The 12,709-nt window shown below is 45.0% G+C and overlaps 1 protein-coding gene across 1 annotated transcript; it reads left to right on the forward strand.

Annotated features, from left to right (window-relative positions):
- The first annotated feature begins 963 nt into the window (after nt 1-963).
- Nucleotides 964-11,905, forward strand: ARL2BP (ADP ribosylation factor like GTPase 2 binding protein). Its single transcript, XM_065663140.1, has 7 exons — nt 964-1,045; nt 1,251-1,364; nt 3,910-3,971; nt 7,791-7,897; nt 8,559-8,644; nt 10,080-10,176; nt 11,315-11,905. Exons 2-7 carry the CDS (start codon nt 1,327-1,329, stop codon nt 11,393-11,395), a joined length of 471 nt encoding a protein of 156 aa, XP_065519212.1. The 5' UTR covers nt 964-1,045; nt 1,251-1,326; the 3' UTR covers nt 11,396-11,905.
- The last annotated feature ends 804 nt before the right edge of the window (nt 11,906-12,709 follow it).

Consider the following 12,709-nt stretch of genomic DNA (forward strand, 5'->3'; position numbering starts at 1 on the left):
AAGGGCAAGGCCCGTGCAGGGCAGGGGTCCCGCTGGGGTGAAGTGGTGGAGGCGGCGTGAGGTGGTGGGGCACAGCCTTCTGCCAGGTGACCCAAGATACACTGAAGCCTCTGCTTAGAGTGCTGCCCTCAGGCCCACGCTTTATGAGGGAAAATCCGCTTTAGCAGCGGGACAGCTGCGTGCACCACAAGGAAGCACGCTCGCTGTGTGCTCCGTTCGTTTCTAGGGCACTCCTCGCCGCCAGGATACCCCCGAACGCCACACGGCCGCCATTGCGGCAGGCACCGCTTTCCCTAAGTGTGGGCGGACCCTGCGCGGCCGCCTCCCCTCTTCGATTGGCTGAGGGCGGGGCGGAAGGAAGCGTTTCCCTGGAGACGGCCGGGCTGGGCGACGGCGGTGCCGCGACGGCGGGACGTGCAGGCATGGCCGGGGCTACGGGCCGCACTCGGGGAGGGCGGGAGGTGACGAGGGCCCGGGGAGAGGGGGAGCTGACCGGGGCGGGCCATGTGGGAGTCGGTTCAAGAGGGAAGGGGAAGGCTCGGCCCCCGGGGCCTCGGTGAGGAATGGTGAGGTAGGCGGGGTGCCCTAGGGAGGACAGGGCTGGGGCTGCCCTGGAGCCGGCACTGAGAAGGGGGAGACGGGTGCCCTGCTCTTTCCTCCTCCTGTCCCATGGGGTGATGCCGTAGAGCTGGCTCCCGCCCTGGGCGCTGGGTCACCCAGCGGCGGGGAGGAGGAGAGCAGGGTGTCCCCGCGCCAGCCCCCGGTCTGCAGTGATCGTGGGGCGCCGTGTGCCCTGTCCTGCCTGTGTGAGGGATCAGTGGCTGCTCCCAGCCACGGGCCTATGGTCTGGCCAGGATACAGCCCCCCGCTGCCCGGGTACATAGGATCACTGTGCAGCGTCTGGTCTGCGAGCTCCCCAGGACCCACCGAATCAGAGCAACATCTTACCTGGCTTCCTTTCCTTGTGTCTTTGTAATAGTAACAGGTGCTTCAGGAGAAAATGTGTAAAGGTCACCTGAAACCCCTTTATGGAGACTCACTGCAGGTGTGTGCAGTTCTGAGGCTGTTCTCTGGGGAGGCAGAGACAGTTCCTAGAAAGCTCAGGTTATTACAGAAAAAAAGTAGCAGTAACTTTGGAAGAACATGCCCTACCTCTAGAATTTCTGCCTCTGCAATTCCACTTTTTGAGAAGCATTTGGTAACTTAACAATTGAATTTGTATTAATGACAAGTCATATGTTGTTTCTTAGCACTTTGTCTGAAAAGAAGACATAACCACTGACAGCAGCGAGATTGTCTCTCCCCCACCCTGGCTATGCAGGAGCAATGGAGGATTCTGATGAAGAAACTTTTGATGTAGCCATGTGAGTATGCTATGATCCAGGTCAGACTTTCAATAAGCTTATTACTCGTTAAAAACTCTCCATAGGAATATAATTACACAAATGAATTTACACCCCACTGGTTTGCAGATTCTTCCTCTAGGAGAGCAAGGGCACAGAATGTAAAGCTGCAGGAGGGAATATCTATTCAGAGTTTACGTCAAACTAAAAGTAACTGCAGTGGACATAGCACTAGGTCGTTCTGGCTGAGTGATCAAAATAAGCACTGTAAGGCTGAACTACTTTTTTTTTATGTTCACTTTAAAATTTCTCTCTCCTTTTCAAGAGCGTATGTTGTCTTATGTCATAGATTCTAAGAAGAAACTATTCCTCTGTGTTTAAATATGCTCCTTCTAGACATTTGAGACCATTTACAGCTGGCCTCTGCTCTGGAGACAAGCTGAGAGGGTTGGGTTTGTCTGGCCTGTAGAAGAGAAGGCTCCAGGAAGACCTTGGAGCAGCTTCCAATGCCTAAAAGGGCTACAAGAAACCTGGAGAGGGGCTTTGGACAAGGGCCTGTAAGGACAGGACAAGGGGAATGGCTTTAACCTGACAGAGGGGAGATTGAGATGAACTCTTAGGCAGAAGTTCTTCCCTGTGAGGGTGCTGAAGCCCTGGCACAGGTTGCCCAGAGAAGCTGTGGCTGCCCCATCCCAAGGCCAGGCTGGACGGGGCTTGGAGCACCCTGGTCTAGTGGGAGGTGTCCCTGCCCATGGCAGGAGTTGAAACTGGATGAGCTTTAAGGTTCCTTCCAACCCAGACCAGTCTGGGATTCTATGACCTCAACCAAATTTTACAGTGTTAAGATTTTACACTGCTTTGCCCCACATTTGGTTGGCATACTCTTTTCCTGAAGCTTGTGGCAAAAGAGGATGTGTGCTGTGCCTTGGTCTCTCTAGTTTTTTGTTCTTTCAGTGTACAGACTGTCACAAATGGCCACATGCTGGGGCTGCTGCAGCAGCCCAGGTTGTGGTGGCCTAGTTGTGCACAATAAGGCGATAAGAGGCTTAAACCACAAGATTGGTGAGCATGTGTTTCTTAAGGTATGCAGATGTCCATGTGTTGTGTGGAGAAATGGAAATGCTGCTGTTTTGAAACAGATAAAACTCCATTATTTGTCTTACAAGATTTAAATTAATACTTTAAATTTTCTGTTGCTGTTAAATTAAGCCCTGTAACTAGTAGTAGCTTTTGTTTGGAGTAGGGAAAAGAGTGGAAATTACCTGTAGCAAAGTCCTTTTCTTGAATGTAAGCTAGAGGGGAGGAGCCCGTTTGCCTGAAGCCTTAACTTGATGCTCGCGGCACATTACGTTTCGGCTGTTTTGTGCCCGCGCCTCTCCTGATGGCGTTCTGCCCCCTGGTGGAAAAAGAGCCTTTCCCGGTCCCTTGCCTAGGCTTTGCTCATTTCCCAAGGCTTAACGCATCAGAAATGGTGCTTCTCTTGGTAATCAAATGCCTTTTTAAGTCAAACAGATTTTCGTTTTTCCTGGTCAGAATGAGCCCTGTGGCTCATTTTACTTGGTTAAAATGTTATTGAATTAATTTCACTAGGAAAGTAACTGTAATGAATTTTTTAAAACCTAGCCTGTAAGAGTGTTCTGCTCTATTTACTAAAGAGAAATTTGAAAGAGAGAGGCTTTTAATTTAATTTAAATGGTGCTTTCGCTGATCAAAGCTATTTTTCTTCTTAAAGACAAATGTCCTATGAGTCTTGTTTCCCTCATGTGTGAAAAAAACCCCTGACTTTCATCTCCTGGAGAATATAGGAAGAGTTCATCCCCCACTAAAGATGAGCTGTGAATGCCAAGGAGATCCTGTGGATTATTTACTGTGGCTGAACAAGCTGCGCAGTAATAGATTTAGCAGAGGGATCCAGAGTCCTGCAATGCTGGTACCAAAGGTTTCTTCCCTGGATTACTTGAGATCCATAATGGGGTTTAATTTTTAAATTTACTCACTATAGAATGAGATTATACCATTTACTTCTAGGGTGTAGGGATGTTTCTTGCATAAGAAAAATATTTAAATTGCTTCTGTTGTGTGGTATTTGTGTATCTATTGAATTTAAGTGGTTCCACAAGATCAAGTATTTCAAAATATTCTCTAGAATGTCTGGAGTTCTGTGATCACCTTGTGGAGCTTACACATCGAAGAGAGCAGAAGGAAAACTTGTGGTAGCACCTGGGAACTGTGGGCTGGAAAACAGTTAATTTCTTCTCTTCTAATTACACTTTTTACATCCTTCTGCACCAGAACTGGAATTACCTTGGCAGTAATGCCAGTGAAACAACGTGGGGTTTTTTTCAATTAGGCACCTTACTGGGTGAAATAGAGGCCTGATGACAACACTATGAAGCAGTCTTATCATCAGTGCCATGGATTATTTTGTAAGTTGAAACCAGGGAATTATTTAGTAATTTTGTAATTACTAGACTGATTTGTGCTTAGGCTTTTGTTAACACTTTTTAATTATAACTTTTAAACTTTTATTTCTGCTTTATGCAGTATGGTCTTTCTTTGCTTTCAGCTCCTCCTTCTCTGATGCAGAGTTTGATGCAGTTGTTGGGCATCTGGAGGATATCATAATGGGTAAGCTCTGCAAATAGTTGTAGACAACAAGATGGGTGCTTGACATATTGCAGGCTGCTGTTCTGTTAGCAGACATACAGAACTAAAATAACCCCTGCCTTCTTCATGGGAGCTTTTCTTCCTTTGTTCCTATGACCCCCAACTTGGTAGAATAGGAAAAATATATGCAAAAGACTTCTGTGTGTTGTTTGCACAACAGTGTGCTTATGAATCTTGAAAATTATTCTCTGCACAACTACAATATGCTGTTTCTTAAATAAGCGGTAAAGATCCTTGTAAATCTCACGTAGAAAACAAAGCTTCCTGGGATTTTTATACCCTCTTCTAAAGGGCATGGTGGAGGCTGCGATGCAATGTTCGCTTCCTCAGCTCTTCCCAAATCTCTCCTACCTTGTTTGTTGGGATAGTCTTAAAAGCTGCCACGGTTTGTCCAGACAATTTGCTGTCATGCCTAGCTGTTGCTGCTGTAATCTGGAATATGAAGTGCCTGTCCTGCAGTTTTAATATGTTCCTTGTTCTGTCTCTGCTGAACGTTGGGAACAGGTTATTTTCTCTGTTTCTGCAGCACCCCTGCATAGCTGGAGATGGGTGTCATCATATCTTGTCACTTTCCTCCTTTTGAGACTGTTCTTCCAAGCTGATTGTGTTGCCTGTAACTTATATGCATGCATACAGTCATAAGGTGGCAGGACCTGTTCACAGCAGGAACATGGGATGGTGTCAATATCATCATGTGAGCTTAGGCAGTTCTAGGTGCTAAACGTCAGAACCATCATGTTTCCTGAGAGGTCAGTCTGCATGGAGTTACAAGATACCAAGACACAGTTTGTGCCAGTCTGCCACCAGCTGGTTCATGAGAACAGCACGTTAGCTTTCCGACCAAATCCTTCCCAGAGAGAGGTAGATTCTGCAGCCTCAGTTGCCTAGTGATGTAGTTGAATCTGGAGAAATGCTAACAAACTGATTTTGAATGCGCTAAGGTTTAGAAAGTTGAGACTGCTGTGTTTTAACACTGTGTTAAAGCAGCAAGCTCACTGCCCTGGACTTCAAGAGAGCAGACTTTGGCCTCTTCAGGAACCTGCTTAGTAAGGTTCCATGGGAAACAGGCCTAGAGGGCAGAGGGGCCCAAGACTGCTGGTTGATACTCAAGGATCGCATGCTACAAGCTCGGGAGCATTGCATCCTGACTAGAAGGAAATGCAGCAGGAGGGCCAGGAGACTTCCATGGATGAATAAGTCCATGCTGCTGAAGAAACACAGAGGGGAATAAAGAAGCTTATAAAAGGTGGAAACAAGGACAGGTGGCCTGGGAAGAATACAGGGACATTGTCCGGGAAGCTAGAGACCAGGTCAGGAAACCAAAGGCCCAATTAGAATTAAATCTGGCCAGATATGTGAAAGATAACAGGAAGAGCTTCTGTAGGTATGTAGCAAATAAAAGACAGACTAGGGACAAAGTAGGCCCCCTCCGGAAGCTATCAGCAGAACTGGCTACCGTGGATTTCGAGGAGGCTGAGGTTCTTAATGACTTCTTTGGCTCGGTCTTCGCTGGCAAATGTTCTGACCACACCACCTAAGTCTTGGAAAGCAGACACAGGGACTGTGAGAATGAACACCTTAGGCCCACTGTAGGAGAAGATCGATCAGGTTCGATTGGTACGTTCAGAACCTGAACGTGCACAAGTACATGGGACCTGATGAAATCCATCCATGGGTCCTGAAGGAGCTGGCGAATGAAGTTGCTAAGCCACTGGCCATCATATTTGAAAAATCATGGCAGTCAGGTGAAGTTCCCAACGACTGGAAAAAGGGAAATATAACCCCCATTTTCAAGATCTCACCTCCGTGCCTGGCAAAATCTTGGAGCAGATTCTCCTGGAAGGCATGCTAAGGCACATGAAAAACAACAAGGTGCTTGGTGACAGCCAGCATGGCTTCACTAAGGGGAAATCCTGCCTGACCAACTTGGTGGCCTTCTATGATGGGGCTACGGAACTGATGGTCAGGGGTAGAGCAGTTGATATCATCTATCTGGACTTGTGCAAAGCATTTGGCACTGTCCTGCACAACATCCTTGTCTCTAAACTGGAGAGACATCAATTTGATGGATGGACCACTCGGTGGATAAAGAACTGGCTGGACGGCCGCACGCAAAGAGTTGTGGTCAATGGCTCGATGTCTGGCTGGAGACCAATAACAAATGGTGTTCCTCAGGGATTGGTGTTGGGACCGGTCTTGTTCAACATCTTTGTCAGTGACATGGACAGTGGGATTGAGTGTGCCCTCAGCAAGTTTGCTGATGACACCAAGCTGTGTGGTTCATTTTATATGCTGGAGGGAAGGAATGCCATCCAGAGGGACCTTGACACACTTGTGAGGTGGGCTGATGCCCGCCGTATGAAGTTTAACCATGCCAAGTGCAAGGTCCTACATCTGGGTTGGAGGAATCCCAGGCACAGCTACAGGTTGGGCAGAGAAGAGATTCAGAGCAGCCCTGAGGAGAAGGACTTGGAGGGGATGAGAAAATGAACATGAGCCAGCTTCAGTGTGCACTCGCAGCCCAGAAAGCCAACCATATCCTGGGCTGCATGAAAAGGAGCATGACCAGCAGGTCGAAGGAGGTGATCCTGCCCCTCTACTCTGCTCTTGTGAGACCTTACTTGGAGTATTATGTACAGTTCTGGTGTCCTTAGCATATGGACATGGAACTGTTGGTGCCAGTTCAGAGGAGGGCCACAAGGATGATCAGGGGACTGGAGTGCCTCCCGTATGAAGACAGGCTGTGAAAGTTGGGGCTGTTCAGCGTGGAGAAGAGAAGGCTGCGTGGGGACCTCATAGCAGCCTTCCAGTACCTGAAGGGGGCCTATAGAGATGCTGGGGAGGGACTCTTCATCAGGGACTGCAGTGACAGGACAAGGGGTAACGGGTTAAAACTTAAACAGGGGATGTTCAGGTTAGATATAAGGAAGAAGTTCTTTCCTGTTAGGGTGGTGAGGCACTGGAATGGGTTGCCCAGGGAGGTTGTGAATGCTCCATCCCTGGCGGTGTTCAAGGCCAGGTTGGATGAAGCCTTGGGTGGGATGGTTTAGTGTGAGGTGTCCCTGCCTGTGGCAGGGGGGTTGGAACTAGATGATCTTGATGTCCTTTCCAACCCTAACCATTGTATGATTCTGTAAGTAAACTTTACACTTATATCTGTTCTGTTGAATTTGGTGGTCACCTACAACATTAGTTTTTATTCTTGCTTCCTTCTACAACTGGAAAAGAATTCCATAGCAATTGAAAATGAATCTGGGAATTTAACAAATATTTTTTAATTCAAGAAAAAAAAAATTTGAAATCTTGTAGTGAAGAATTTTAGTAATTTTATTAAAAAATACATACATTTTGCTGACTTGAGCACCTGAACAAGAAGGTGTTCAGAATAAATAACCTTATTAATGAAACATAGAGCAGGAGCACTTCTTTGATAGTACTAAGTGTAAGTGAAACTTCTGCGAAGTAATTACAGACCTTGTTAGGTGGATGTGTTGGTCCCATTCCATTCTGAATGCTGTCAGAACACAGATGTGCTGCTGTCCTGTTGACACCGCTCTCTAGCTGGAGCAGTGCTGCTCTCCACCAGCAGTCCTGTGTCTTCTCACAGATGGGTCAGTAATGGTGGCTCAGTAGCAGCTGTGGGACTGGTGTGACAGACTCTGCACGTGCACTAGGCTCTGTGGGTACAACAAGGGAGCAGAGGACTAGTGAATATGGGGTTTGTGTTCAGAAAGAATGACTCAACTCCTAACTCTGTGATGCATTTTTGTTGTGGCCCAGATGACAATTTCCAGCTAATGCAGAGGACTTTTATGGAGAAGCACTACCAGGCATTTGATGACTCAGAAGAAAACAAGCTCATCTATACTTGTATTTTTAATGAATATGTAAGATACTATTTTCCTATTTTTTGCATGTATTATTTTTTACTTTTCTTGAGGCCCGTGTCAGGTGCTGTATTCTCCCCTTTATGAACTACTGGTTTTATATGGAGCAGAGCCAGCATGCTGCCTGCTGTCTCCTCCTGACACAGTCATGATCTATGAACAAGATGTTTTCTGGAGGCCTGGTTCCTTGCCCTTTTTTTCACCCGAAAATTTCTATAGATGTTTTAGAAGTCTATAACTCTCCTGAATAGAAATCTAGCCTGTTGCTGTAGTATATAGTGTGTTTAATGTGTGCATAACAAAGTTTGTTCTTTTCCAGTAGCATTGTTTCATGTATTGGACACTTCAATTGCATTCTTCATGCCAAGTATAATTATGAAATTATACCAGCCTACTATTCAGTACTATCCAGTGAGTTAAAAATAATTTGTTACTGAGAACAAATAGCATTTGTTCTCAACAATATTCCCAGAAAATTGTTCAGCTCTGCCTCAGTGGTGGTCTAGCAATTCCCAGCCAAGGAACCTCCAGTTGTTTGCCCACTGAGGATAATACAAAGTGCCAATAAGGTGTCATTGTAAGGAAGATGTGCTGTTTTGGAATCTGCTCCTGAAATTTGTTATGCGATGTTATAGGGGTGGTTTGTTTGGGTTTTTTTCAGATCCGTTTAGTAGAGAAATACATTGAAGAAAAGTTGCTTGAACGGATTCCTGGTTTCAATATGACCGCTTTCATAATGTCACTGCAGTAAGTGTCTGCTTTGCTTTTGATTGGGGGATGAGTTATGAGCCTCTTAATTAATTCTTTTTATCTAGATTAAAGCTGTGGTTTCAAACTTCTCCCTTTTAGAAAGAGGTTCGTCATGAATTAAATAAACAAGTATTCATGCAGGCAATGACTGACCACTTTTCTTGCCTTCAGCATGTCCTGCTACTCTGAATTTCTGAACTGTCATGCTGAAATATATCAGATTTTAAGGGGTAGGAAGAGAAATCAGAATGAGAACACTGGAGGCTTTTCATAATCACTGTCACTTTGAAGCCAGACCTTGAAAGGTTCCCTCTTGTTTATCACAGGTATGGTTTTGGACACTTAAATAGCCTGGTAGTCTTTCAAGAGGCATGCGCTGAAATGCTTTTACTGAAATATTTCTTGTACAAAATATTCAGAGAAGACTTCGGTTTGTCGTAATCATTGCATTTGGTCACTTCAGTTTAACCAGCTTCATGAAGAGATCACTTCTGTAAAACCACTGGTTTTCCCCTTAAATAAGAGAATCAAATGTAGGTGGGAACTGAATATCTTAAAATATTAGATTCTTTTTTCTTGTAGTATGACATTACAAAATTATTATGAACTCACTTAGACTGTTTAAGGTAAAGCTCTTTTTAAAGAAATTAATAAAATATTTAAAAACAAAACAATAAAACAATAAAACAAAACCAGCCTTAAGCTATTAAGAAAGTCTTGTTGAAATATTTGCAAGGGCCTATAGGGGCAGGACACGGGGCAATGGCTTTAACCTGGCAGACAGGAGATTAAGATGAGATCTGAGGCAGAAGCTCTTCCCTGTGAGGGTGCTGAGATGCTGGCACAGGTTGCCCAGAGAAGCTGTGGCTGCCCCATCCCTGGCAGTGTTCAAGGCCAGGCTGGATGGGGCTTGGAGGAACTGGACGAGCTTTAAGGTCCCTTCCAACACAGACCAGTCTGGGATTCTGTGACAAGCTGAGAAGGGAGCGCAAGAACTTTCTTCCAAATGTTTTTATCAGAAGTCCTCTACTAAGTAGCACCAGCACAGTCCCTCACTCTTAAGGGGTGTGTATGATTCTGTGCCTCTCCCCAAGATTTCTCACAACTAAGGTACTGTCTGGCAGGTTCAGGGCTAGGTAAAGGCTAGTTAAGTGTTACTTCCTTTGACTTACAGGTCAGTTTCTTTGTCCGGATTTCAGAGACTGATGTGAAACAGTTATGTCTTGAATTTAGATAAATGTAATGTATAAATGTACTTGGATGTGAAATACTCCAAGATAATATTCGGCTAAAGTTTTGCTTTATTTTAGACATTCTTGTTTAAATTTTGATATTGCTCTGCTCATCCCAGTATCCCCTTTTACCCTCAAGCCATTTTAAAATAACTGTTTCTCACACACTTTTCTAATTCCCAAAATTCTTCTCTCTATAGACAGCACAAAGATGAAATTGCAGGTGACATATTTGATATGCTTCTCACATTTATTGACTTTCTGGCTTTCAAAGAAATGTTTCTGGATTACAGAGCTGTAAGTATGTCACGTTGTTTATTTTCATTGGGATAATGGCTGTTGGTTTTGTGTAGCTCTGTCTGAGAGTACCAAAGGTCGTATTACTACAGTAGGCAGCAGCATTTATTCAAAGGCTGTATCAGGGTCAAAAGGAAAAGAACGTCACTGAGTGGCTGTTTAAACACAAACCGCACATTTAATGATTTCTAGAAAACATGAATGAAGCTGGTGTGTGGAGCAGTTCTTCAGAAACACACTCTTTGGGCATCTTTGAACACTGATTTCCAGCTGAATTTCAGGAGACACTTTCTCACTGTGAGGGTGACTGAGCACTGACAGAGGTTGCCCAGGGAGACTGTGGAGTCTCCATTCTTGAGATATTCCAAAGCAGTTTGGACACGGTCCTGAGTGGCCCTGCTTGAGCAGAGGGTTTGGACCAGGTGACCTCAACAGCTCCCATCCCACCTTGACCATCCTGTGATTCTGTGATACTTTTTTCTCTCCTTCCCACTCCCCGCTCATCCAAACTTAGCTTTTTAAGCTTATTCCATTTGTATTTGTATTTCTCTTCCTTTCTGTCCAGACTGGAGAAACAAACAGAACAAAAGTATTAAGATTTTGGGATAAGCTTTTTCCTAGGGAAATGCAATACTTGTAAACGCTCTCCAGTCTCACTACATGTCAAGTCACGTTTGACAAAGGAGCAAAAGAGAAAGTCAGAGTTAAGCCTTCTGGTGCCTCCTGCACCCCTTAAAGTGTCGTGAAAACGAGGGCAGGTTGAGGAGGAAGAGGTAGTCCATGTCTCAGCAGCAGGTGTAGCTTCAGCTGGGGTTTGCACCTTTGAGGTCTCCTGAGAGGCAGACCGCAGAAGCAAGATCTCCCTTGTTACCTGAGTGCTGCCTGGGTGTTCCTGACTGATCTGAGCAAGAATCTGCTCTGCCCTGGCCAGCAGAGCAATGGTGACCTTGCTCCAGGGCTTCCTGCAGAACTTCTTCTTGAAGTTCGGATTCACATTCAATCTCAGATGCTCAGGAAACATGTAATTTTTTACTGATTTGGTGCAGGCAACAGAGTGTGTGTTGCCCGTTTTAGTTTTTGAACTGCTTATTCCAAAACAGCATTGAGTCACAGATACCTTTTTCTCCCATGTTTCTAGGAAAAGGAAGGCCGAAGTGTGGATTTAAGCAGTGGCCTAGTGGTGACTTCACTAAACAAATCATCAATGTCCTCCTCCTAGAACAGTTTATGCAAGACTTTGCTTCTGCAGATGAAGAATCCTGGAACTTTAAAGGAATCCTGTTGACATATTTTGTTAATTGTAAAGTAATGGTTTGCAGCTAAAATTGAAAATATCCTGTCATTGTTTTTATTGAAGTACGTTTTCATTCTTTTCCTGTTGCAATTGTTTCAGTTAATTGCTTTGGTCAATGGCAATGTGAGTAAATACCTCGGCAGTGACATTCTGTTAGGAGTTCTGCTGTATTTTAAACAAGGCCTCTTGTTAATCCAGAGGCCACAAGGCATGGCTGGGGGTGAATTCTTCTTTTGATGGGGAATTGTATCTTGGTGATCCCTGCAAGACCTGTCTGCCTCTGTGCTGCTTTCTCCTGCCTGTGTTTCTATGGGCATCTGTTCCCAGGATAACTCATCCCTCTGTGACACTCCTATTACTCATCCCTGTTTCAATGTGTTTTCAATCAGGCAGAGGGGCTTTTTTTAAAGAAATTAAATGTCTCTATATAATGAACTACCTGTGTGCAAGCCTGGCTTCATGTTTAAGAGTTTTAATGTTGTCATAACAAGAAATGCAAAGGCTAATTTTCTTACTGTTACCAAGTTATATACATATATATATATATATATATATATATACACACTTGTGGAAATGTGACCATTTCACTCACTGAACACCAAGCGTAGACTGGTGTGTCAGGGACTGATGCAGTTTGTCCAGTTCCTTTTCGGTTCACACCTTCCATTAATGCAGTTACATTTTCTGAGCCTGCCTCTGTTCAGAAGCTGTTAGACCTTCTCCTGTGTGGCACATGCAGTGCATTTTGCAGTGTGGTTCACTATGGTCCAGCTTTCTGCTGTAGCAAGATCTGGAAATAAATTGAACTTGTTTCATCTATTTTTATTAGCCTTTATGAGGAGGGTGCAAAGGGAAGAGCTGCTGTATTTGGCTGGGCATCACTTCTAGTTCTGACAAACACCAGCCCATGTCCCCAGAAAGTGGAAGGTGAATTTGTGATCTGCAGTGCAGGGGAACAGTGTGGCTCTGTCTTCTCCCAAGCACTGATCTGGGGTATGTTCCCAGAGCAGCTGCAGACATGGTTTTTATATTTGAATAGCCTGCACCAAGAGGCAGAACTGACTTGCTGTTTCATAGGTGGTCCTGTGAGCTCCAGGGGTGTGAGTGGTGCTGAGCCTAGAGGAAGGAGTGCATCCAAGTCTTGGCACCTCTTCCATGTTTTTGTGGTCTTGTATGCCCACTACATGTGTGTGTGCATGGATGTGAAGCAAAGCAAGGTGAACCACATGGGCCTTCCTC

The sequence above is a fragment of the Lathamus discolor genome, chromosome Z (genome assembly GCF_037157495.1).
Source record: "Lathamus discolor isolate bLatDis1 chromosome Z, bLatDis1.hap1, whole genome shotgun sequence".
Classification (NCBI taxonomy): Eukaryota; Metazoa; Chordata; class Aves; order Psittaciformes; family Psittacidae; genus Lathamus; species Lathamus discolor.